This window comes from Hesperophylax consimilis, chromosome 3 (assembly GCF_061612785.1).
Source record: "Hesperophylax consimilis isolate HC1 chromosome 3, BYU_Hcon_1.0, whole genome shotgun sequence".
Classification (NCBI taxonomy): Eukaryota; Metazoa; Arthropoda; class Insecta; order Trichoptera; family Limnephilidae; genus Hesperophylax; species Hesperophylax consimilis.
The window spans coordinates 40,567,329-40,593,948 of record NC_142838.1 but is presented as its reverse complement, the minus strand read 5'-3'; the positions used below and the strand labels follow the sequence as shown (position 1 = coordinate 40,593,948).

The following is a 26,620-nucleotide window of genomic DNA, read 5'->3' as shown; positions in this document are numbered from 1 at the left end:
AAATATTATTTTTCCTAGTTCTTACATTATAATTTAAATCATAATATATATGACTGCCATAATATGGAAATAAGCCTAGTTACTTGCTACATATGAAAAATAAAGAGAAATAAAAAATCTATAGTGGAATAACTTAATGAGTCAAAACATCCAATTGTATTATGTAATCATTAAAGACAATATTAACCACTCTTAAACGAAAAATGTAAAAAGTGATGCAGTTACATATAGGAATTAAACCCAGGACCCCTTCTTCCTTGACCATATCAACTTCCACCATTTCTAACTGCATCATACTTCGACCGAGATCTACCAACATTATCTTCATTTTCTTAACGCAAATATTTTCGGCTGCTATCTTATTTATGTACGATTGCAAGATTCTACAGTGAAACTGTTTAGTTTTGTCACTGTTCTGCTTTGTTACTATTCTGTTGTTTCACAGTTCAGTTTTGTCACTATTCTGTTTGATCATTTTTCTGTTTTATTACTGTTCTGTTTTGACATGAAACTGATAAAATGTGTATATTTTAATATTTGTGTTCTTTTTTTCATCATTCTATTTTGTCAATGTTCTGTTTTGTCCCCGTCTATTTTTATAACAAAGTTGTTACTGTTATATTTTGTCTGCTTTACCACTGTTCAGTGTTCTCGTTTTTATTTTTTGGTACTTTTCTCTTATGTCACTATTCCGTTTTATCATGAAATCGTTAAAATGTATATTTTTACATGGAAATGGAACATTACGGCATAGTTCGGCATAGGGTGGCTCGGTTGGGGGCCACAGCAAGCTGCCCATAAAATTGATATGGAGTGGACTATTTATAGCGGGGCAGGTGGGTCATTTGCTTTTCAGTTTACATTACAGCACTTACCGCCAAAGACCGATCAAATCGACCATCGGATTGCGGGCAGCTTATTGTAAAGTTAGCAGGAGGTACTAATATCTTGTGGAAACTTGTTCCACTATTAGAACGCGATAAGCGGTGCGCGTAAACCCGATTCGGAAGTTTGAGTTAGAGCGTTGGTAAACAATATGTTGGATGTAAAAAAGCGGAACCAATTTTTTCGCTTCATGTCTGATCTACATATAATAAACAATGTTTTCCAACTACTATTGATTCTGCAGATGCGTAATTTAATCGTACTATACGAAATTTCGTATTGAGTATCACAAAAGAGTAGTTAAACAAGGAATCCCTGTTGTTTTATGGAAATGTTAAAAAATTGAAGTGTGCGAAGAGGAGAAGAAGAGTAAGTCTGAGAAGTACCTACCTGGCTATTTAGATCTGATTACTAAACATATCTAAAGTCATTTTAGGCAATATTGAATTGTGTTGGACTCCTTAATATGTAGATACTGTGAGTATCTACCACACTGGAACGAGACGCAAGTATTAAATTTAATTTGAATTATTTACCTATAATTCTATACCCTAATTTACATGAAGAAAATAAATTTCATTATTGTTATTTGTTTTTGGGATGTTATGCCGTGTTGCGCTAACTCCTTCTTTAGCCAACGTTTCTGCGCCCTGATGATGGACACTGCAATGCTGTCCGAAACGTTGGCTAAAGAAGGAGTTAGCGCAACACGGCATAACACCCCAAAAACAAATAACAAAAATACTTTTAGCCGTGAAAATCTTAAATCATATTTAAATTTCATTATTACATGCCGGGATTTGAACCCTCGACTTATGAGTAAAATATTAGTATTGATGGTAGATACCAGTAAAAATAACACATTTTGAAGAAGTTACATTAAAGAAGTGGAAAAGAGATATAAACAATGTATTTTTAATATTAGAATGTAGTTAAATATACTAATTTCGTTTGTCGGTGCATGAGTGCGTGATTTGAATATGTATTCCTGCGTATTGCGAAAAATTATTCTAGTTCAATGAAGTTTTAATTTTCAAAATAAGAACTACTTTTCATTATCAGACGAGCGATAAATTTGATACCAACATTATTTCATTAATTAATAATATTCTTTATTTGAAATGTTAGACAGATGCTTAGCTAAATTAATAGAGTGAAGATACGTCACTGAGATAAAGCGCGTGGTTTCGCTGAACTAGGTCCAGTGGACATACTTTAGCGGGCCGTTCATATAGCTGTTTCATTCGCATCCATAATTAAAACGTTTTTGTAATTTTATAATGTCATTGGAGAGATGCCGTAATATTTCAAGTTCACTAACATTCGATAAGTAAATTTCTTCTTTTAAAAGTCAATGGAGAAAAGTTAATGATAATAATGATGAAATACTGTTAATTTTTAATTAATCCTATTAAAAACGGAACTGCAGGCCTTAAGAGGAAGCTACAAGCCAAAAAGGTGTATATTCTTGGTATACCTTATATCGTAGGTAATAGGCATTAAAATCGCTTGACAAACGGAGCCTAGAAACGTTGGATTTCAAGCAAAAAACTGGTTTTTATTTATTTTGTAAATAATTTTATGAAAAAGCTTAATAGTTAATCAAGTGAAACTGTCACACATAATTCTAGCTAGAATACTGTATTTTTGTTTACTTTTATGTTGTTACTTTTATGCTTTCACACATTTCTATTGAAAAAAAAATTGTAGTTTGCATTCATATTTTTTATTGAGTAATTTATTTTTTATTTGTATTCTACTTAAGCGAAGCGATAGGAAAACCTTCAATTTAACTAAAGCATATTTTTTGGTATTCATAATGTACACCAATTCGTTATAAAGATTAATCAAAATAGTGATTTGGCATTATGCTTCGCCTTAAAATAATTAATTGACGGAGTTCATAGAAATATTGATATTGTTGCATTCCGTCATATTTATTAGGCAAGAACACGTGCGTGAACAAGTGTTTCGATATATTCTGAATGACATTTTATCAGGAAATTGGTTTGCTATCGCTTTTTAACATGATAATTTTTTCCGTGTAATAACTCATAACAACAAAAATAACGTAAATAAGAATGGGACGTATATTAAACTTACAAAACTACTTTCAAAGTAACATTATTGATAAAACATCTGTCCCATGAAAAGGCCCATCACGTTTGAACTGATCTCATTTGCAAGCCATAGTCGACTTGTAAAAGAAAATAAGTTTGCTAAACTCTGAGCGATATTTATAACAGTTCTAGGTCACAAGGTTTTCAATGTAAAAAGGAGCTTTACACGTATCGATTTGAAGTTCTTACGTTTTAATAATCTTCAGTCACGACATTTACTTTTTACACAAGTACACGCCGTAAGTGGAGTTGATCAGCGATAAAGACGATTAGAATTTACCGATTTTTAATTAACGGAATATAAAACGGTTTACGGTTTTCAGTCATGATATTATATTTATGGATTGATGGATATAAATGAAGAATAATTACGCAGTTACAGAATACAGATGTAATTAAAGATTGTAAAAATTCCAATTAATTGGGAAATATTCCCTATTTTTCTTAAGGCCCCAAATATGCATAAGGTGGCAAATATGCAATAAATGTCAGTATTATCCAATCGATATTTTGCTTCATTGGCAGAGTTTTCGACTCCAGTTCCTTGGTAGGAAGGTTCAAACTTCAGTCAAACCATTTTAAAATAGATATCTTAATGGTAAAATTGAATGGGTTGGGTTAGGTTAGGTTAGAACTATGGAATCCCCTATCGGAACTGTAAATGAGTAAAATATTCCCACTAAGCTTTTCCAGAAAATTTTAAATTTAATAGCCGATAAATCGGTAAATTAATTAAACACTACTAACGGGATGTTTTGTGGTCAAGAAGTGAACTATCTACAAGTTAGTGGTAAATTCAATAATCAATACGGTAAATGAACGGGTATGAAGTAGTTATTTAGGTACATAACATTCCGTATTTTTTCAAAAGTTTTTTTTTACATTAGCTCCACACATACACACGGGCCTACGCCTTCTTTGGTGATGCTGTGTTGCGGGTCTTTTTAAGAAAAGTAAGGACAGGAAGTCCTTGGAAGGAAACGGGTATGAGGGGTGGCTAGGAATCTGGGGATCAATGTATCCAGGAGTGAAGGACGTATCAATCCATCCCTCCGACTGCGATCCAAGGCAATGGGTCGAAAGAGGCCTGCTGGATAGATCAAATGGTCTCCTTTAACCAGTCTCTAAATAGGAGGGCAGACGAATCCACCGCCAAGACCTAGACAAACCTCACCCGGGGAACCCAGGAAAACTAAGTCACCAAACGTAGCGACCCAAGTGTTTTAATACAGGGATACCACATCATGTATTAAAATTAATTAATGTTTTTGAAAATTATTTTTTTAAAGATTAATGTTTCTTAAAATAAACGTTTTTTGAACTTTAAAGAAAGGTTTCTTTAAATATTGGTCTTATATGCATTGTATATGTATCGCATTTAATTGATATGGCGAGTTGTGTACCTGTTGTGTACACCCCGCACAACATAATACGAGTATAATAATAAATAATAACATACTCGGAAGAAGAAAATATACATCTTTTCCTGGGGATGATCTGGAATGGTCGGTAAAAAGGTTGTCAGCTAATAAAACCATCTTTGTACAACCAAACGGAGAAAAATTGCCGATAAAAAATATTGCTAATTTATTAAGAATCCCTTCATATTATTTGTAATCTGGTTAAAACGAGATTGCAGGCCCTTGACGAATGAATTGATAGGTTTCCCGTTAAACTTTTAGTAAAATATGAATGTATAATAATCACGACGCTGGATTTCATAAAAATGCTAACATTTTTGCCTTCGAATGTCGTCATAAGACAAACGCGGGTGCATGAACACGTGTTCCGATACATTCGGAATTAACTAAAAGTTTATCAGTAAACGGCCTACAATTCAACAATTTGAAGGGATTCTTAATAAATTAGTAATACTCATTTTTCTACGTGTCCGTAAGTCTTGGCAAGGGGCGCCAAAACTTTGTTTGCCGGCAACTTCAACTCTACGTGGAAAGCAAATCTAGGTCATATTATGAATTCAGTGTAGATAAGATAGAATAATTTTAATATTTTTTAACTCTGTTTCTTAAGGCGATGCCATACGTAGTAATCCAAAATCATGTGTTTTTGGTTTGAAAATTTGATCGCCTAGAAATGTTTCAGATGCTTTAATTAAATACTGCGAGTAGAATACATCTTGGCCTTTGAAATAATCAAGTATTTTTAGGTAAGTCTTTTTATAAGCCCAGAAAATAATGTATAAGACCTATGAAAACTGCTTTAAAGTTCAAAATCTCCTACTTACAAACCCATTTTCGGTTATGATTTTATTGTATAATGTGGCAAATTAAGTTATTTATAAAATGATCGAAATTTTTTTAAATATTTATGCCTGAACATCCACAAAATAAAATAAAAGGCACTTTTTGGCCATGTTTTTTTCTTGCATAAATCAAAACAGGCGGATGGTGTTAAGCGGGAATTTAAACCTTATCGCCATCTACGTAAGGGTTGTTATTGATAGCGGCTTAATTTAAAATATTACACGACGTAGTGCATCGCCTTAATAAATAATTAATATTATTCTTAATAAATGTAATTAATAATTAATTAATTCTTAATTATAAATTTATAATTTTATTTATTAAAAATATTATTATTAAAAAAAAGTATAATTATTCTTAATAAATAATAATTATTATTATTTATTATATAATTATTATTCGTAATAAATTAGCAATACTATACATGCATATTGAAGAATACAATATTATAAAAGGTCAATTAAATAAATCAAACCGAGGTGCACAATGTCAATTTGAATTTAAACTATGATGTCCGAATTCAAAATCAAATTAAAGAGATTTTTTACTAAAAATTAATAAGTTAACATAATATTATTAAAAAAATAAAGATCAATGTTCTGTAATCCTTTACAATGCAAGTTCATTTTCTGCATTACATGCAACATGCACATAATACACTATTGCATGGCTTCTCAAACAAGGACTGAGAAAAATATCGAAAAACTATCGCTTACCATAAATAATAATATTTATTAGCTGTACCCCGCCACGCGTTGCCGTGTCTCAGACTGTCTGTGCAGATAGAGAAACAATAGCGCCTGTAACAGATGGCGCTGTTTTTACCTGTCACAGGTGACATCTATATAATATAGGTATATAAAAACATGCACGTATTTGAATGCAAAGTTGTGTCAAAATTTCAAAGCAATCGGTGAATATCTTTCAGAGATTGTGAACAAACGAACATTTACATTTTTATTTATATTGATTATTTTAAACCACCGCAGACCCGTTAAAAATCACTGGTAATTTTAATTGTAGGATTTGTGAAGCTGAAAGTATTAAAAATATATTTATTTATTGCATCTCACTATACATAAAACACTTTTTTTTCTCATAAAAATCAACCTCACTAGGACTAAGCCTGTATCGAGGTTAGCAATTTACATTTGAGTGAAGCAAACATAAGAGTAATCACAAACATATATTTGCCTCAGGATCATTGCCTTTCAAAAGACGATCAGAAATTTACCTTTCCAATGAACACCGTTAGTAAACGTGAAAAATTACGACATCTACTAATTAATTAACTATTATTTTATCGCTTGTCTGCATAATTCCCACAATCAATTCCAGTTTTGAAAATCAAAAGCCAATATCATTTATAGAGTTCATTGGACAGGAGTTACACACAGACATACCACCGAAATTATTATGATTTAATTAGAAAGTCATTATAATGTAATAATTTTTGTGATAATCTGATGTTTGTTATCAAGTTCTCTTGCATTTGCAACTTGGGAATAAAAATGCTAACCCAGATTAATGAATTAACGGAAACCCTTTCAGAAAACCGATAAGGCTAAATCAGCAAATGATTGGATAAAATATGTGGTTTCATTAACTAATGGATATCGTATAAATGTATATTTTCCTTTTTAATACGAGGTCTGCGAAAGTAACACATCTAGGTAATAAATCTGTAAATCTAGGTACATTATAATTGTGCATTATATGTACAATTATGTGCTAGGGTGAACGGTGGTTATCGGGGTGGTTATCAGAGATGTGCTTTATTTCAAATAAATCCATTTCAAATGGAAATTCAAAATGCAAAATGGGTATTTTCCATTTTGCATTTTAAATGCTTTTCTAAAAACCATTTTGCATTTTGCATTTTAAATGCTTTTTTGCAACATTCTTCCTACTATCTCCACTCATCTTTTTTTCATAAGCATCAAATATCAGTCGGTCCTCAACCTCGCTATGAGAGATAATTTACATTTGTCAAGTTGCTCCCTGGTAGGAGCCCTGGCAATTGAGTGATACCATTACAAAAAATACTGATTCAAATACTGAACATGGGGCCATGACGCTGTAATATTAAAAGTTACATAGCAGTTTCTATGTTTTTACGTTGGCAACATTAGTCCCGCGCAAATTTTTTGTGGTTTCATAATCCGTAGTCGTTGTCGTGGTGTTTTTGGATTTACCATCATGTAACATGTTTGTTCTACATTGATGTCCATTATTAAATGACAATATTGTTTAAAAATTCTATAATTATTTTAATTGTTTGACCTGTGAAACCATTTTGCATTTTCAATGCATTTTGAAAATAGGTATTTTGCATTTTGCATTTGAAATGCTTTTCTAAAAACCATTTTGCATTTTGCATTTTCAAATGGAAAAGTTTTGACCCATTTCCATTTTGCATTTCAAATGGTTTTGGGTACCCATTTTGCACATCTCTGGGTGGTTTGATATCACAAAAGGTGTAAAACAAGGCTGCGTAATGTCACCGAATTTATTCAATCTGTACATGGATAATTGTGTGCAAGATTTGAAAGAGGTGGGATTGGGCGATAATTTGAGTAATCTAAAAGTATGTTGCCTGTTGTATGCTGATGACGCGTTGCTGATTGCTAATATTATGGAAGATCTACAGTCTCTCGTGTCTAGGATGAACGAAGTATGTATGAAGAATGAGTTAATGAGGAATGTAAGTAAGTATAAAGTAATGGTGTTTGAATGAGAGAGTACGAAAACAGTGTGCAATGTAGTTGTGATTGAGGAATACTTGGAGCAGGTGGATGAGTTTGTGTATTTAGGTATGTTTACGAGAGATGGGAAGGCTGACATAGATATTGGAAGCAGGGTAAATGCAGGTAACTCCATTAATGGAGTACTGAACGCAGTTGGCGCTAACAAAAAATGTCCAAAGAAGAGAGGACGGGCCGCCAAACAACTCGGTCTTGGCACACACTCCTTGCCTCATTCACATTCATACATCGTCTCATACATACTCTTCTATTATTCTGACTCTTGACATGGCCAGACTCGAGAATCTGATTTACTTGATCGTACCATGTCTTCCTCGGGCGTCCCCGACTTCTGCTACCATTCGCATTTGCATCATATATCCTCGTTACACTCCAATCTTCGCTCATTCGCTCTACATGCCCAAACCATCTAAGCGTCCCTTTCTTAATCTTACTCATCACGCTTACATCAGCCTTGCACTCTTTGCGGATCTCCACATTCCTCACACGATCATACGTAGTTTTACCACACATTCGCCTCAGGGATCTCATTTCAACAGCATTCAATCTACTTTCATCCTTTCTTTGCCAGTTATATGCCTCACTTCCTTACATCAGGGTAGGTACCAGCACTCCACTGTGGACTGCTAACTTCGCTTCTTTGGACAATTTTTTGTCAGCGCTAACTGCGTTCAGTCCACCATTAATGGCATTACCTGTACGTAAGTATGCACCTAATTAAATTTTTATTTTTTTATTTAATGGTGTACTTTGTGTGAATCCCCACATGTTTTGACCACCGGCCGCGACTGCTCCTAACTAGTTAATAGTCTAAGAGTTAATAATGCAACGTACTCATTTTCACATAACAAACAATGCAATCAAGTACGTTATTCGCAGGTAGCTTGTATTAAGTCAATGTATCATGCAAACACAATTCTGCTGAAATAGCCCCCCTTCTCCTAGAAATAATACTCGCATAACCTTCCGATTCTCATTTCACTGTTTTATCTTTTCAAAACAACTAAATAAACATTGTTTTGTTATCTTGTATATGCGGTAGATAAAAATAAACGTGTTACGTAGGTATTTTTCTCGTGTTTCGGAACAAAGCCATTGCTAAACAATGTCAATTAGCCCGTAACGTAAAGTGCTTTATTTTCATCGTGATACTGTTAATATTATGTGATTAAAGATAGGGGTTAGCAACGAAAGTATCCTGCGTATTATATGTCTATTTAACAATGTGAAATAATGCACATTTCGATACAATGTATTTTTTTAAACCAGTGAAAACAGCGGATATGAAATGCGTCATCAAAATTCCTATAAATACACGGCGTTCAGAAACTTTTTTTGATTTGAGCTTTCGTTTTGGAGTAAATCGAATTCGAAATGTTTGGGTCAAATTTGGAAAAAAAATCGGTGGCAATTGGGTTAATTAACATCAGCTGTTTAACGGTAAAAGTAACGTGTGTTATAATCTACTCGTATTTGCGCCCGTACACACGTTAAAAACTCAATTCTCCCAAAAAAGATATACAATAGAAGAGTATGTACGAGACGATGTTTGAATGTGAATTAGGCAAGTGTGTGCCAAGACCGAGTTGTTTGGCGGTCCGTCCTTTCTGCCTACCCCTGCGGGGATACGGCGTGATGGTTAGTTAGTTTAGTATATACAAATACAATATTGGATCGAATCACTGGTGCAATATTGTATTTGTACGTATTTATTCGTATGTACGGGCGCAAACAAATAATTTATCTTAATATTTTAAAGCATAACTTGCAAATAAAGTGTATTTTCATAAAGTAATGAAATTACCGCCGGTGTTCTAGAGTGCTAATATTACAAAAAATGGCATTATTGATTTTGTTATGATATGAAAAAGATTTTTTTTTCCAAAATTCGATTCTTTGTATGAAGATTTTCAGGAAATTTCAGTTTGGCCGTCTACAACAACATCAATAATGCTATTTTTTTGTAAAATTAGCACTCTAGAACACCCAACATTCACGAGCCGCCACTGCTATGAACGAGTAGATAATTCATCGATGGGTAGAACCCGCTCTAACAATTTTTTTGTTAACCATTTAGATGAAGAAAAATATGAAAAAAGGAAAAAACATTCGAAATGCTCGGATCGAAATATGTGATTTAGATTTCAGTTTCCCGCTTGCAATACGAGTTTCCAGACACCCTGTAGTACATCAGATTACATTAATTTCCGTAATGGGCTGTATTCAAATGGTTGAATTATTCGATTTTTACACGAGGGTAGTTTAAAACCGATTAAGAGGAAGCCACAAGCCAAAAATGTGTATATACTTGGTATATCTTATATCGTAGGTAATAGGTAGAGATGGCAAAATTTAGCATTATTTTTTAGATTTTTTAGCATTAACAATTGGAAATTTAGCGTTTTATAGCATTTTGAGGCATAATTTAGCGTTTTGTAGCAAAATAGAAAAATGTATTTCCTGAATGTTTTTAGCGCATATTTTAAGTATTTTTGGTAAAATATATGTTTAACCTTCATTTGCAAGTATTTCCATGTGAAAGATTATAAATAATTAATTTTAATATTAAATTAATAAGGAAGGAAACTCTAAGTACGGGTCGAACACAAACACAACAAATTCAGATTGCGATTAACATCAATAGGCGTCATTTATTTCGCACAATTTGTGTAATGTCAAAAAGCAATTTTTTAGCCTACAGTACAAAAATATTAAATATTTACACATAAAATAGTAACAAAATTATAAAAAATCGTAATGTAAATATCGATTTTTTGAAATTCTCACATATTATTTTGACGGCCGGCATAGTCCAGTGGTAACGCATTGGACTGCCATTCCGAAGGTCGCGGGTTCTAACCCGGCGTGCGCAAATAAATTTTATTTGATTAATTTGTGTTATTTCACAATTAATTAATTAAAATAATATATAGTATATTTGCGGCACGTTCCAGAGTGGAAGATACTACCAGTATCGCCCTGGTGTAAGACCACCATTCAGAATTGAAACGTTGCTCCAAATGGCTTTAGCCGTGTTTAGTGACTAGATCTGAATAGCCAGGTACTTCCCCACCTTCATCTTTCCCTTCCCCACTTACCTTCAGCCTCACAACATCCCCCAATTGGGGATGCCATAGTCTCACTGGCTCCAGACGGGAGCAGTTGGGATTCTTGTGAGGTATTCACTATAAAAAAAAAATAATAATAATACCCGGTATTTTCGGGAAATTCGCGCCTATTTCGCTATATAGAATAATTTAGCTGAAATACGGCCAAAATCACGTTTTTCGCGTTAATTCGCGAAATAGAAATCACTGGAAACACTTTCAAATGCCTTGAAACGCAAAGAAAACTTATAAATGCCCTATTTTCGAACCATAAATATTTTTAGCGTTTTTAGTTAAAACTAAATTTTGCCATCTCTAGTAATAGGCATTAAAACCGCTTCACAAACGGAGTCTAGAAACGTTCGATTTCAAGCAAAAAACTGGTTTTTACTTAATTTGTAAATAATTTTAGAAAAAAAGCAAAAAAAGTTAATCAAGTGAAACTGTCACAGATAATCTTAACTATAAAATTGTATTTTTTAAAAGTTGTTTCCTTTACGCGTTCATACATTTCTAATGAAAAAATATTTTTTGTAGTAGTTTGTGTTTATATTTTTTATTGAGTAATTTATTTTTTTATTTGTATTCTACTCAAGCGAAGCGATAGGAAAACCTTCAATTTTATTTTTTTTTATTTTTTATTAATATCAATAGCAAAATTTGTACATTATGTAGGTTTAAAGTATAATATAAGTATATTTTTTGTATTTTTTTCACAGTCCTCCTCACTAGGGTTTCCTGTTCTGAGGCGGCCTGTAGTTTTTCTTAAATTTTTGTATTTAGTTTTGAATTGTCTTTACATGGTCTTCATAATGTTTGTAAGTTGATTATTACTTTGATCTCTAAGCCATGTTTTGACTTTTGTTTTAAATATACTCATTTCGTTTATTTTTTTGGTTTCATTTGGTAGAGCATTGAACAATTTTATAGCATGGAATTTATTATTTCTCTGTCCAAAGGATGTGTTCAAACTGGGAGTAATCAGGATATTTTCGCTTTTTGCCCTGGTTGTGTATTTATGTTGGGCAGTGGAGTATTCGGATATGTTTTTTTTCAGTTTAAATAAAATATTTTTTGAATATAGTTTCTGTACATTGTAAACATTGAAGTTTTTGAATATTTCTTCTGTCGGAGTTCTAAGCGGAACTTTCAGTATAGTCTTTAATACTCCTTTTTGTGCTATATTGAGCCGCTCCGTGTGAGTGCTCAAGGCAGACCCCCATCCAGTTATTCCGTACTCTATTTGTGATTGACACAAAGCATAGTATACTTTAATATCGTTTATATTGAGGATATTGCGAATGTTTCTAAAGAAGTATATGTACCTGGTTAGTTTTTTTGTAATTACATCTATATGTGAGTTCCAACGGAGATTATCATCAATTTCAATTCCAAGATATTTGATGCTTTTGGAGTGTGCTATAGTGGGACAGAGGCATGATAAGCCTTGATTTTTTTGATAAATTCCTTGGCATGAATGTAATTTGAGATTAAGGTCCTCTGACGGCTGCCCTCTGGCTGTTTTAGAAAATGTCAGATATTTTGTTTTATTGACATTAAGCGTCAGGGAGTTTCTTTTAAGCCAGTTTTGCAGGAGACCAAGTCCGTGTTCAGCTTCTTTGTAGGTATTTATCCAATCTTTTTCTTTAAATAAAATTACTGTGTCATCAGCAAAACTAATGATTTTTCCTCTTGTTTCTAGGTTACAGATATCATTAATGTATATTAAAAATAATATCGGACCTAGTACGCTTCCTTGTGGTACTCCATGGTTGATTAGGAGAGGTTTGCTTTTTCTCTTGTTAATTTGGACGCTCTGTGTACGCTCCGTCATATAGCTTTTTAGTAAGTTTAGTGTTGTACATGACATACCAATTTTTGAAAGTTTTGAAAAAAGTATTTTGTGATCTATTGTGTCAAAAGCCTTTTGTAAGTCTATGAAGATTGCCAAAGTTTTTTCTCCACTGTCTAAACTTTTAGTGATCATATCGGTAATTTTTTCTATGGCGTCACTAGTACTTAAGTTCTCCCTAAATCCATACTGAGTTTTTGATAATTTTTTATTGTCTTCTAAGTAGGATAAGAGTTGTTTTTTTAGTATTCTTTCCAATATTTTTGAAAATGCATTTAGTAGGCTTATTGGTCGGTAATTGTTTATGTCATTTTTACATCCTTGTTTAAATATTGGTATAACAATCGTTTTTTTGAGGGCTGTAGGGAATATGCTATTCGTTATAGACATGTTGACTAAGTATGTAAGTGGTTCGATAAGTTCTTTACAGAGATATTTTATTGCGTTGGTTGAGATTGTGTCCTCCCCCGAAGAAATATTTGATTTTAAAGAAGAAATTGTGTTTTTGATATCGTCAGCTGTAATTTGTTTAAAATTGAGCTGATTTCCTTGCTCAGGTGGTTCGTTTATTTGTACATCTTCATTACATTTTGTAACTTGCTTTGCTAGATTTGATCCTATATTTATGAAAAAATTATTGACGTATTCAAGTATTTGGTCAGGATTATCAGCGTATGTCCTGGGAACATTGTTTATATTCAGCACGTCAATTGATGTAACGTTGGCAGATTTAGAACTGGTTATTTCATTTATTATTTGCCACATTTTCCTGGGATTTTGTTTACAATCTACAATTTTTTTCTTATAGTAGGTTTCTTTTGTACACATAATAACTTTTTTGCAAATGTTTCTGTATCTTTTGTAGTATCTTAACATGTGTATATCGTATGGAATTTTTTTAAGTTTCTTGTGTAACTCGTCTCTTTTTCTTATGCAGTTTATAACATTCTGTGTAATCCATGGTTTAATATGTACATTTTTGTGTGAGATTTTCTTAGTAATTTTTGTGGTATTAGATAGTATATTATTCTGAAGAAGTTCTATGAAATAATTCCATGCATCATTTGTATTGTTCATACTTTGCAGTTTTTTCCAATCGGTACATTGTAGATTATGTTTAATGATATTCCAGTTGATTTCTGTTTTTTCTGTTGTTAATGGTTTTTTCTTCATTTTATTTGACTTGTTTATTTTTATTGAAAGCATAGTTGTATAATGATCGGTTATAGTTGAATTAAATACAACAGTTTGAGTAATGTCTTTTGTTTTACTCATTATATGGTCTATGCAACTTTCACTGTTGTCCACTTTTCGAGTAGGAACATTTATTAAGCTTTCCAGTCCAATTTAACTAAAGCATATCTTTTGGTATTCATAATGTAGGTACACCAATTCGTTATAAAGATTAATCAAAATAGTGATTTGGCATTATGCTTCGCCTTAAAGCGAAATGGGTTTACAACGTTTATTGATACCATTAGATTATTAGGGTTGGCATCATGTTTCAATTGCTGTTTGAGTCCGGAGAATGCAAATTATTATTATAAACCGTAAAAATGTACTTTTGTTGATACTGGTATCGACACCAACTACCTGCGTTCAAATTTTTGATATAAAATAATTAGTATAATTTTGCACTATTTTAATCTCACCTTGATGAAATAGTATAAAACAAAGGCGCTATCCACGTCTGTCAGTTGTGCGCGTAGTTCTTCTAAACTATGCAACGGATTTTGATAGGGTTTTCACTATCATTTAGAGAATTTCTTCCGGAAGGTTTATATATGTATATATTTACATACATATTATATTTAAATAAAGTATGGAAAAGTCGAGTTTTTTCGTTCATTCGCTATGCACGCCCAAACCATATAATCGTCCCTTTCTTAAACTTACTCATTACGTTTACATCAGCCTTACATTATTTGCGGATCTCCACAATTCCCACACGATCGTACACGGTTCTGCCACAGTTCTACAGCATTCAGTCTTCATCATAATATTATTTTTAGGGTTGCCATAATGTTTTGTGGTCAAATCCATGTATCGGTCTAGCATAAACTAGACAAGTAATTTAACCGTTGCAAGCTATGTTCACAACGGGAGTCTTTTAGATCGTTGCAATTACTGCACCCTGCTTATGTACGGAAATTGTAGCAAGGTTTTTTCCTCCGTGAAGCTATGTACTGACCAAGTGCGCATCCGACTACTTTAGTTAAACTGTAACTCAAAAAATATGGAAATTGATCATCTAACTCTTCGTTTGTACCTAAATTCATGACAAAAATCATTCTGTATAATCAGTATGTAAATGTCATACTTGCAACAGCCAAGCGCAGACTCGGGTCAAAAAGCTCGCTGTTAGATCTTTTTACTCCCGCTATAAACAAGCCATTACCGCGTAGCCTTGAATTACGCTAGAAGTGCATTTGGTACTTAACCGGAGATATAATATTGGCCGTATATCCACGCCGACATTAAATTTTAATTCAAATTCCACATAACCATATTCTTCAAAGTTGACACTAACAATTTCATTGACATTCCTCGACAAACTAAAATATAAATTAGTATAATTATAACAAATTTTAAACATTATTTTTAGTCAAATATTTGAGTAAGAGTCTTTGAATATTTGTGTTTAAGGCGATGCACTACGTCGTGTAATATTTTAAATTGAGCCGCTATCAATAACAACCCTTACGTAGATGGCGATTAGGTTTAAATTACCGCTTGACACCATCCGCATGTTTAATTAATAAATATTTAATTTTTTTCGATCATTTTATAAATACTTAATTTGCAACATTATAAAATAAAATCATAACCGAAAATGGGTTCGTAAGTAGGAGATTTTGAACTTTAAAGCAGTTTTCATAGGCCTTTACATTATTTTTTTCTAAGCTTATAAAAAGACTTATCTAAAAAATACTCGATTATTTCAAAGGCCAAGATGTGTTCTACTCGCAGTATTTAATTAAAGCATCTGAAACATTTCTAGGCGACCAAATTTTCAAACCAAAAACACATGATTTTGCATTACTACGTATGGCATCGCCTTAATGAGATTACATTTTTCATTATTACACTTTTTTTATTTAAACTGACCGGTCCTGTTATAGACAATTGCTAATTGGGACGAGGGATGTTATTGGTTAGTTTTCACCTCGCTGCACAGGCTTTACTTATGTGATCCCTGGAAGAGATGTCACAGCTGTGATGATCGATAAAAGGACTGACTTCCACAATATATTATGGTTTTACAACAAGCACGTCTTAGGAATCTAATTTCTTCTTAGATATATAGTCTACTTTCGTCTTTTCTTTGCCGGTTCTACGTTCCATATCTACATCAGGAATGGGAGATTCGAACTTCTATTAGGAACACTGCAGCCGCCCCGGGAAACATTTATCGGATAATTAACAACCGTGTCATAGGTCACCTCAAGTGGTTTGCTACGTTTGGTGACTTAGCAAGAGTGCTCGGATTTGTGGAGTGGGGTTTGTCTAAGTCTTGGCGGCAAATACGGTAACCCATCTGCTGCTTGATCTCTCCAGCTAGACTCTCCACCTATCGCCTTGGCCGCAGTGGGAGGGATGGATTCATCAGTCACTCTTGGACACATTGACCCCCAGATTCATACCCACCCCTCATACATTTTGCCTACCCAGAACTTTCTCTCCTTTCTTTTCCTAAAAAGACCCTCCACACAGCTACCCCAAATATGACGTAGGCCCTGAGGGAATTTTTTTTTCATCGGGGTCTTCTGTGTGGAACTAATGTAAGGGTGACTAATACTATCACAATATGTTGATGCTAGGTTTCATCAACTACTTATGTTTTACGGTTTAAGAATCCCTCATAGTTCTATGACGTATCGTGTTACAATCTTACTACAGACATTCCTGCCTGAAAACTGTACTGTATAGAGTTAGTTACCTTCCGACTTTCCGTGGTACTATAACTAACTGAAAAACGCTGACATAATTTGCGAGCGGCCAGGGAATGGCACATTTCCAAGTTAGTAAACTAAACGGGATAGGTATAGAGAGTAATAAGTTATGTTATAACGTATGGTGCGATGGTGCAGTGAGCACTGAGGCGAAGTGGGTGCGATGAACCTATAAATAACACACAATGCAGAAACAAGAGGCCGGTTCTCACGCCCCACAGTTGGGTAAGCACTAAGCAGGGATATGGCAGGGATGCCAATGACGCCAGGCATTGCCCGGTACATTGGGCATGAGAAATGTAACGATCCCCGCTTCTGCCATCTTTCAATTCTGTCAAAACAGTGCTTTGCTACGACGTAATGAGTTTTTGTTGAAAGCTTACGACCTACAATCCAGAAGATGATGGAAGTCGGCGTGAGCATGAGAAATGTGTGAAAATATCCGCTTCGTCGACACCGGAATTAAGCCAAATAATGTGCTTTTCTACGACGTAATGAGTTTTCCTTGAAAGATTGACAGCTTATAACCCGAAGATGACAGTGATTGAACCGTTGGTAGGAAAATGCAGCACGAGAAATGTTTCTAAAACTGTGCGTTGATGCTACGAAGTAATGAGTTTTTCTTGAAAGGTTTACAGCGTATCATACGGAAGACATGTCAGCGTTGGCGTTGGCTGGAAAATTCAGCATGAAAAAATTGTGACGATTTCCGCTTCGTTATACATTCAGGGTGCTTTTCTCTGACGTAATGATTTTTCGTTGAAATATTTTCAGCTTATAATCCGAAAGATGATAGAGATGTCAGCGTGGGGCGGGAAATGCAGCATGAGAAAAGTGACGATCTTCGCTTCTTCAACGGAACGTTGCTACGACGTACTGAGTATTCAAATTTACAGCTTATAAAGAATATGATAGGGATATCAACATTGGTTCTACATGGAACACGAGAAATGTGGCGATATCCACATCGAGCCTTATGAAACAGTGCTTTGTTAGCACGTAATGAGTAGACTCTTTAAAGCCCCTTTGACAAAACTACAAGGTTGAAGGGTTTACAGACTACAAGCAGGGATATAAATGTTGCCGGCATTGCCTGGAATGAATTTGCGACTACAAGCAGGGATATAAATGTTGCCGGCATTGCCTGGAATGAATTTGCGACTACAAGCAGGGATATAAATGTTGCCGGCTTTGCCTGGAATGAATTTGCCTATGATTTTAGTAAAAAGAGGGCTTTAACATAACGTGACGAGGAGTTTTACAAACTAAGAAAACTCGTCATGTATCCCTTTGAAAAGTTAAAAGGTTTACAGCGTGTATAGGTCGGAAGAGTTGTCAGCATTGTCTGGATCATAAATGATGAAAAAACGTAGCGTTCCCCGTTTCTTTAATTTTGGATTTCAGCCAAAATAATGCGAAAACGATAAATCGAAGTTGCAACTAAGAGAACTTACCCAATGGAACCCTTTGGCCAAAAATATAACGCTTGCCAAAGACAACCTCCCAATAGGGGCCCTTTGGCAAAAACATAACGTTGATAGGTTAACAACTACGGAATATTATAATTCCTGCCACGTTTCGGGATAAATAACCCGAGTTTTGTGGATAATGAAGCCACATAACGTCTTACACAATATATTTCAGTACCAGAGTACTGCATATTATTTATATATTTGTTTATTATTGTGCAGGTGCATATTACAATCTTCGTTATACATCATACTACAGCCCTGTCAAGCAGGCATCTAATACTACGTATACATCCGCGAGCCGATCTGCCGAACTGAACCTCAACTTATGGGAAAGAAATGAAGCAACCGCAAATGGCGCGAAACGCCGCTTGCAGTTGATTCGTTCCTTTCCCGTAATTCGTGGTACGGTTCGCAAATGTGTACGTACCTACCCTAAGATATTTACGAAGCACTTTTATTCTGTGAAACGTGGGTGATAAACAGAAAAAAATCATCATTAATATTGTCTATGTTTCGGCTTTTTGCCGCCACTTCCCTCGGAAAGTGTTTATTTCATTCCGACATACCACACTTTATATTATGTATATTGCTGTTATTTCACGCGAATCCTTCTAGATTCTATAATATACTATGCAGGAAGCTATATATTATTAGTTGATGATCCTCAATCATTTCCTTGTTCCACATTTAGCCTACTTTCCGATGTCCCCTCACTCTTCCGCACTTCCGTGACGATTATAATAACAATATTATTATATCCCGTCATGTCCCATTTTCCTCGAGGAATGTAGAACTACAAAATGTTGTCTTAAAATAAACAAACATAAGACGTGGGTCAACTTGAAATTGATTGAAGAGTGAAATTGCAGTCTAATGAAAGGGCAAAAATGGCAGGTTGCCAATGAAAACTCTCGAGTTTTTTCATGGTCGTCGTAATGATTCCATACGCCGGTTTTATGTTTGGTATTTTGTGAAAACATTAATTAATTTAAATAATCTAAAATCTAAAGAAACCAAGAAAGGCTTACCAAACACTGATACAAGAACAAGTCCCTCTTTGATTTTAATTATAGATTTTACTGTTTTAAATCCTAGAAACATTTTTTTATGAAAGGACAGAACCTTTTGTAACAGTTTTCCTTTCGTTTTTCCACCATAATAAAAGTACTTACTACCCCTTGACAACCCCAACCCCTATTTGTCATCATATACACATTGATTTATCACCGGGCACGGTAGGTACCCTTACATAGGCTTCTAATTAAATAAACCGGCGACGGCCTGGCTGAGACTACCAGCGGTAGGTCACTATATTCAATAGTCATAATTTAAAAAGAAAATTGAAAGTTTGTCTATTATTTTCTAACTGAAAAATGGCGCAATGTACTTAACTTGATACCAAGATGAAAACTGGTGAAATTATATTGTTAAATTTGAAAATTAAAGATACACATTTACACATGTCTCAAACTTGCGACCAGTATTTAATTTGCTTTAGCTCGGCTCATTGGCACTCGCATTTAAAGATACACTCACAGACATAGGAATTAATAGACGAGAAGATAATGGCGAGGGGTAAAATCAACTGTTGAAGAACGAAGGGCGTAAGACTGACTGTGATTCGTCAATAAATCAATCTGACAGTAAATAGGCATCTCGCATTATAATATCACCATTTACTTCTTAAAAGTAAAATCTGCTTTTGAATGAATAGACATTTTTACATGGGAGCGCAAATTACTCGCCACGTTATGAACAAATTTGCGAAGTCCAAATTCGGCAAAAAAATTCGGTTCTATTTTCAGAGTCGAATATTTCGTTTAAGTATTTAGTTAAGACACTTTTATAAATGTTCATAATTTACTTCCCAGCAACCAACCAGCTTTGTGTTTCGCGTCCAGACGTTTCTCGATGTGATAGTAACAACTGATTCATATTATACGATGTGAATATGCTTAAAATAAAGTAAAATAATGCTTATATATGGAATGTAATACGACAATTGGGTTTATTCTCTTTTTCACATCTATTTTTACAAGTTTTCATAGTACAAGTCAACATTTTGCCGTGTTATTTCGTAAAATGAACCGATGATGCCTCGACCATAGTTCGCACAAGAATGATGACGTCACGTTTTCAAATTTCACTTGAGGCCATACGCGAGCCCAGTCGGCTCCAATGGAACCGGTATGGGGAGTGGGGATAATACGCTTTTAATCACTTAGGGCAGGTCTACTAATATTCATATGTCTATGGATACACTGTAATTTTTTTCATGCCTTGAACACATTAAGGACGGGTTGAAATTTGATGAATTTGAACAATTCATCAAATTTCAACGTTCATTTTCAAGTTCTGTGAAAGATTTTTTCAAGTTCTGTTTTTATTTCAGTTCTGTCAAAGAACTAGCCTATAATGATATAATAGAACTTGAATAGGACTTTCACAGAACCCAAAAATGAACGTTGAAATTTGATGAATTGTTCAAATTCTCCGAAACAACCCGTCCTTAATAACAGAACAAAACGTGTTTTAAATCATTTTCGGAGCTTTTTTGCGATTTTTTTTAATTAACTTTTCGGCATAACAAATGTATGGATAATATCTTCAAAAATAACTTATTTTTTTAAACTTAGAGTTTGAAATTTGTTATAAATTGGGTATGAGGGGGCTTCCCATCAGACTCGTTACATAGGTGAGTTTAATACTGAAAGAGGTGTTTTCAAGTATCATTTCAAGCTAACCAAAAACAAACGCAGTAAAAGCATATCAAATATGGCTTAGCATATAAACTAAATTAATTTAAGAGGAACGGCTGCGGTGCCTGTTTCATACAAAATTTTAATTTGGATTTACGGCTAAAATACTAGAGTAAACTGTTTTTTTTTTTTTTAGTTAAAAGACATGGTAAATATAAAGTACGCATATGGATCAGATTTTCGATTTTTGCCTTAAATTATAGAATATAGGCCCCAGAAGATGACGATTTTACATGATTTTACGAGGTATCTTTGGCAATTTTTTGTGACCAAATGGAAGATATTTTTTGAAAAAATCTCACATATCCCGTCTCAGGCATATAATGAACTATACAATAAAATTTGAATCTTCACTGAAAAAAGTTTTATTTGCTTCAAAAGCCGAATTTGGTGGCCACAAATTCAACGTATATTTAACTAGCTTTTTTGTTATTGTCTCATTCGCACTTTCTTGAGTCGGGCTGGCTAGAGTAGGTGAAGCACGGGCCGGGGGGCAGGGGCCCCGGAGAGATCGCCTGCCTAACAAATACATGCATACATACCTACGTCAATCGTCCTTCATTTTTTATTATTATTGCTAGTGTATGTATATGTGACATTCGCAGTCAGCCCGCGCGGACATATAATTGACGAATTTGTTACTTTGTTTACGAATAATATTATTTTTAAACTCCACAGTTTTTAACCGAAGCATCCCCAAATAATTTATTTCATTCAACATGGGTAAGTAATCATTATTTGAGCATTTTTAACAATGATAATTAGGTTATGAATTAGGGTACTTACGTTATTGATTTTTATAAAATGTTATTTGTGTTTTAGGTCGAAAGTGGATACGTGGTAAGCCACCCAGTATGCACCGGAAAAAGAGGAAGTGCAATGTCAAAAAGACAGAAAGAACTCGGAACAGGTGAAAATTAAATGCAATATTTAAATCAATATTTATTATAAGTATTTATTTTTTACGGTAAAAAATAATGTTTTTTTGTTGTTTTCAGTTCCGTAAATGATGTTAAAGATTGTCAGGCTAAATTTGCCAACAAGGATTTTTTCGATGCTAAAACATCGATGTGAATTGTGGGCTTTTGAGCAAACGGTAAGCAAATAATTTTATTTTCACAAGAACAAACTCTCGAGAATGTACACAATAACATCAAGATACCATCTTTTGGTTAGTAGTGAGAGTTTCATTTTATTGCCGTTCAGCTTTTAGTTTTGATGACAGTGTTTTTACACATTGGTACAATTCAATATTACACCGACGATCTTTAATTAAAAGTGATTAAATTTAAGAATAAAAACCGTCCTCCATTTTTGCCTATAATTGCTTGTACTATTTTGTCGAATTTGTAAGTATAATCACTACACATATTGATCATACCTTGACAGTATAATATGCGGTCTTTTCTTTTCACGGTTTGATGCCTGATTTTTTTTCTTTCAGTACCGATGTGATTGAACCCGAAATATCGTCGCAGAAAATGTCAGACGTATCACCCGACATTATATAACATATAAGTAATGCCTTTAGTTAGAAAATTTGGAAAATTTTGTGGTTGACTGACAAATTTTATGAAATTAAATTTTTAATTAAATTTTATTTATGTAATTATTTATTTGCTTATTTATATTGGAGTCTGTTCTTACTATACAACTACTACCTGTCCGACTTTTTTTATTTTTCACCTTGTGCACATGTATTGTGTAGATTATAAAATAGGATTTTTATCAGTATAAAAAATCTGGGACTAACTACCATAAATGTATTCCTCACTGCCTAGAATGGACGGAAATAATTATACCGATTCATTGAACATTTTTGAATAAAATATGCTTGTTGCTATTATTCTTGCTGTTATTGTGCTGCTATTTTTATGGTTATTTTTATTTATAGTTATATTACTTAATTTTGTTGTTCACATAATATTCTTCTTACACAACACTTAAAAATAATCTCGACCAAAATCCCAGTGATAAAGTCAGTGCGTGTTCGGAATTATATACACAGCGACACGACTTTATAACTTTCTTCCAGATAAAATAAAAAAAATGTGATTCACAAAAATTTCAAAGGTAATGTAAAAATTAAAAAATAAAAGATTATGTCAAAGGTAAGGCCTTTACCGGTGCACTTACACAAATTTTAAGTAAGTGTATATTTCTATTCTCTACAATTATATTACTTACTGTTCATATATTATTTACTGCTGTTAATTCTATGTACTTATCTAATTTATAAACTTATACACCTATTATTACTATTATTATAATTTCGTATGTGGCCACATGTACGATGCACGTGTACAATTTCCGTATCTCCTACAATAATACACGTATCTGCTAATTTAAATGAACTAAACAAAAGGGTGATTCCCCGTTTAGATGCAAATATATTCACGCACAAAAGAAAAAAAGCATTTCTCTTTTACTGGCCTTTTATGCGTGATATTGTCAGTGCCTAACGTGTACATGCGCATATACCAATACTATTAAAGAATAGGTCGGAAGCCCTTGTATGTCTGTGCTGCTAATGGAATGAACTAAACGAAAGGGACATTTCACCGACTTCGTGCAAATATTCAAGCATTGAACTTAATTTCTTTTTTATTTAATCTCATATTATCTAACTTTTTTTGATCGCTTGCAACGTCAGCCGTACTAAAAGCCAGGTACTCCCTCTCCGTTCCCCGCTGCACGCTCCGTTAGAGAGGGACACAGGACAATAATTATTTTTGCGGGAGTCGAAATTTCGTCCGCGAAAACAACGCTCTTAAGTAATTTTTGGAGACGCAAAATACGATTTTTTTTCATTGTTATTTCAAACTATTACTTCTTATTAAATTAATAACTAATTTCTTAGTAAATTATTAACTATTTACGTCGGGAGTGAGGGAAAATACTGCATTTTAAAAGTTATTTCACTTGCGCAATTATTATTTATTTTAACACAACATAAATTATAAATAATAAACATTTATATAATAGGTACGTATTATTTAGAAAATCACACAGATATAATGTAGAATAGTACTTCCATGTTAGATAGTTTTATTTATTTAACAACTAACATTGAATACACAGGGATGCTGTATTATTGCAATAACAAAAATACTTCGTCTGGAAAATAATATCATCAATAAGTTTGTATATATGTTTGGGAAATGACAATGACACGATACTTCTAATTTTATAAACAGTATTTCAGTCAAATACGTTGCTGACAACAACCGGTGATAAGTTATTAAACATTTGGCAAGCTGTGAAGCGGATAGAAAAACATAATATAAATCTGCAGTTCAAAATTCAGTGCGGTCCAAAACAAACCGGTAAAAAATACTTGAATTCGGTGTTCGTAAATTTATCAATTGACCTATTAGACACAATAATATGGGATGGCAGGGAACACATATAATAGAATTTGCACAATAAAGAATGAATAAAAATACTTTTTGTATTGTGTAGTTTGACAGCCCCCTGCATAGTCAGCTATTTGGGGGAAGTCAGTACTCAGTACCTTAGCTTATCGACGAGTGATGAATTAAAAAGACTTACCTGAAGCATTTTCCAGATTGAAACAGCTACTCCTTGATCTGACAACTGAATTAACGTTTGCATCTTGCCATTCAACCCGCTCCTCCATCGCCTTGGATGCGCTCCTTTTAAACTGCTCCAGAAAGCTGTCAATCTGGGTTTCTATGCTCGGTGACGTCGCCATCACTTGTACATCACTCACATCTTAACAAATGTTAAATATAACACTTAAATCGATAAATAACCCGAAAAAAAATATATGTTCACACAGGAAGTCGGACAAACCGCGGTTATAATTTTCTGCGACGGCCCGCTGCGGCGCAAAACACCCCCCTGAAATACGCAACAGAATTGACAAAAGCTCCCGGTGTTGCTAGAAAGCGGAAACCTTTTTTACCAACACGGTACTGCCAGATTAATTCAAAATTAAAACCGAAGCAGGGTTCATACGCCTTACTCGATAAAAAAGGATAGTAACTAAAGATGGTATTCCTTATCGAAAAAATAGCCTTCGACGGGATTTTATTTGTCAAAACGATATTATAATATTCATATATTGCTAACACATATACATAGTTGACGATATTCTTATTCTCTTGATAAATAACTGACGGACTTTTTTCTGTTGAAAACAATTAAAAATTCACGGTATTTTTTAAACAATTTTATTCAAAAAGTTTACATATTCTTTACCGTATACTTACATTTTAATATTAAACATTTACCTACTAATTATCTTAATTTAGAAGAAGCTAAAATGTTTTTTTTATTTATTTGGACAAGTTAAAGTTGTATTTTAAACCATTTCCCTCGATGTACATGGAAATAAATTTTGTAATATTATGTTCTCAAATATTGATTATTTATTATTTACGGTACAAGTAAGTAAATTTAAATGCAAAGTATAAATCATTTATATAAAAAAAAAATTACAAAAATAAAACAAATACATAAAAAAAGTTTACGAAACAATCACACAGTGTAATATGATTATATTTATTACATGACCGATTATACAATATGACATACCAATATGATTCAAATTTACAATGAGGATATAGTAAAAAAATGCAAACCATAAATATTTCAAAAAAATTACTGCCTGTACGAAATTATAATTTATTACAAAATGAGTCCATTAATGATCATTGCATGTTGTCAAGCAGAAGGAAATGACTGAAAAGAGTTTTAGAAATTCCAACTTTTTGTAAGGAGAATGCATTCGGCAAAAAAAAATCAGAAAGCAGAATTTTTTCATACAAAATTAAAAATTGAAAAAAATATATTGTCTCAAAAAAAACGGCAAGTGATGTTTAGCAAAGGATATTGAATTAAGTATTGTAATTGCACAGTTCATTAAAGCGTCCACCAATCAAAATGGCGACTTTCAAATAATAATTTCGCTAAACCTTCGCGATCGCTTGGCAATAGTTCTCATTGCAGTTTTAGTCAGATGTTTTCAGTCAGAGGAAATATTTCATACTACAATCACCTACATAGTTTTAAAGGGTAAAGGTGAAAAGGGGAAAATCCAATAGTTTTCTCAAAACAAACAAAGAAAACTATTTTGTTCAGCGTCCTAATCTGAGTTGGCGTTGTCAGATTAGTTTAGTATAGACATTGCCTATTATTTAAACATTGTTGAGAAGTTTATGATTATACCTCCTTTGATAGTAGATATAAATATATGCATAGTTAAAAGGGGGATCCAATGTATATCTCTGGTTTTGTTCTATGACTTCTGACTGCCCCCACTTTTCAGGATATATCAGGGTTATTCAGTTTTAGGTTTATTTGTTTCTAGATTTAAATGTAATTTTTGTCATTATTGTACTTCACACATTATTATACTTTGTGTTGCGGACTCTTCTGCTGACGCTATTCAAGGGAAACCATTCTCGCGTTTTGGGTG

At 33.5% G+C, this 26,620-nt stretch overlaps 1 protein-coding gene across 2 annotated transcripts in view; it reads right to left on the bottom strand.

The window, feature by feature from the left end:
- Positions 1–25,038, bottom strand: part of LOC149425491 (guanine nucleotide exchange factor DBS-like) — a 232,003-nt gene extending 206,965 nt beyond the window's left edge. For both annotated transcript variants that reach the window (XR_016305643.1, XM_089650694.1), the window contains exon 1: positions 24,730–25,038. Coding sequence is in view for 1 of the 2 variants with exons in the window: in XM_089650694.1 (XP_089506820.1) it covers positions 24,730–24,892 (163 nt within the window). In the remaining variant the exon portion in view is untranslated. The remainder of the gene's footprint in view (positions 1–24,729) is intronic.
- Positions 25,039–26,620: the final 1,582 nt, after the last annotated feature.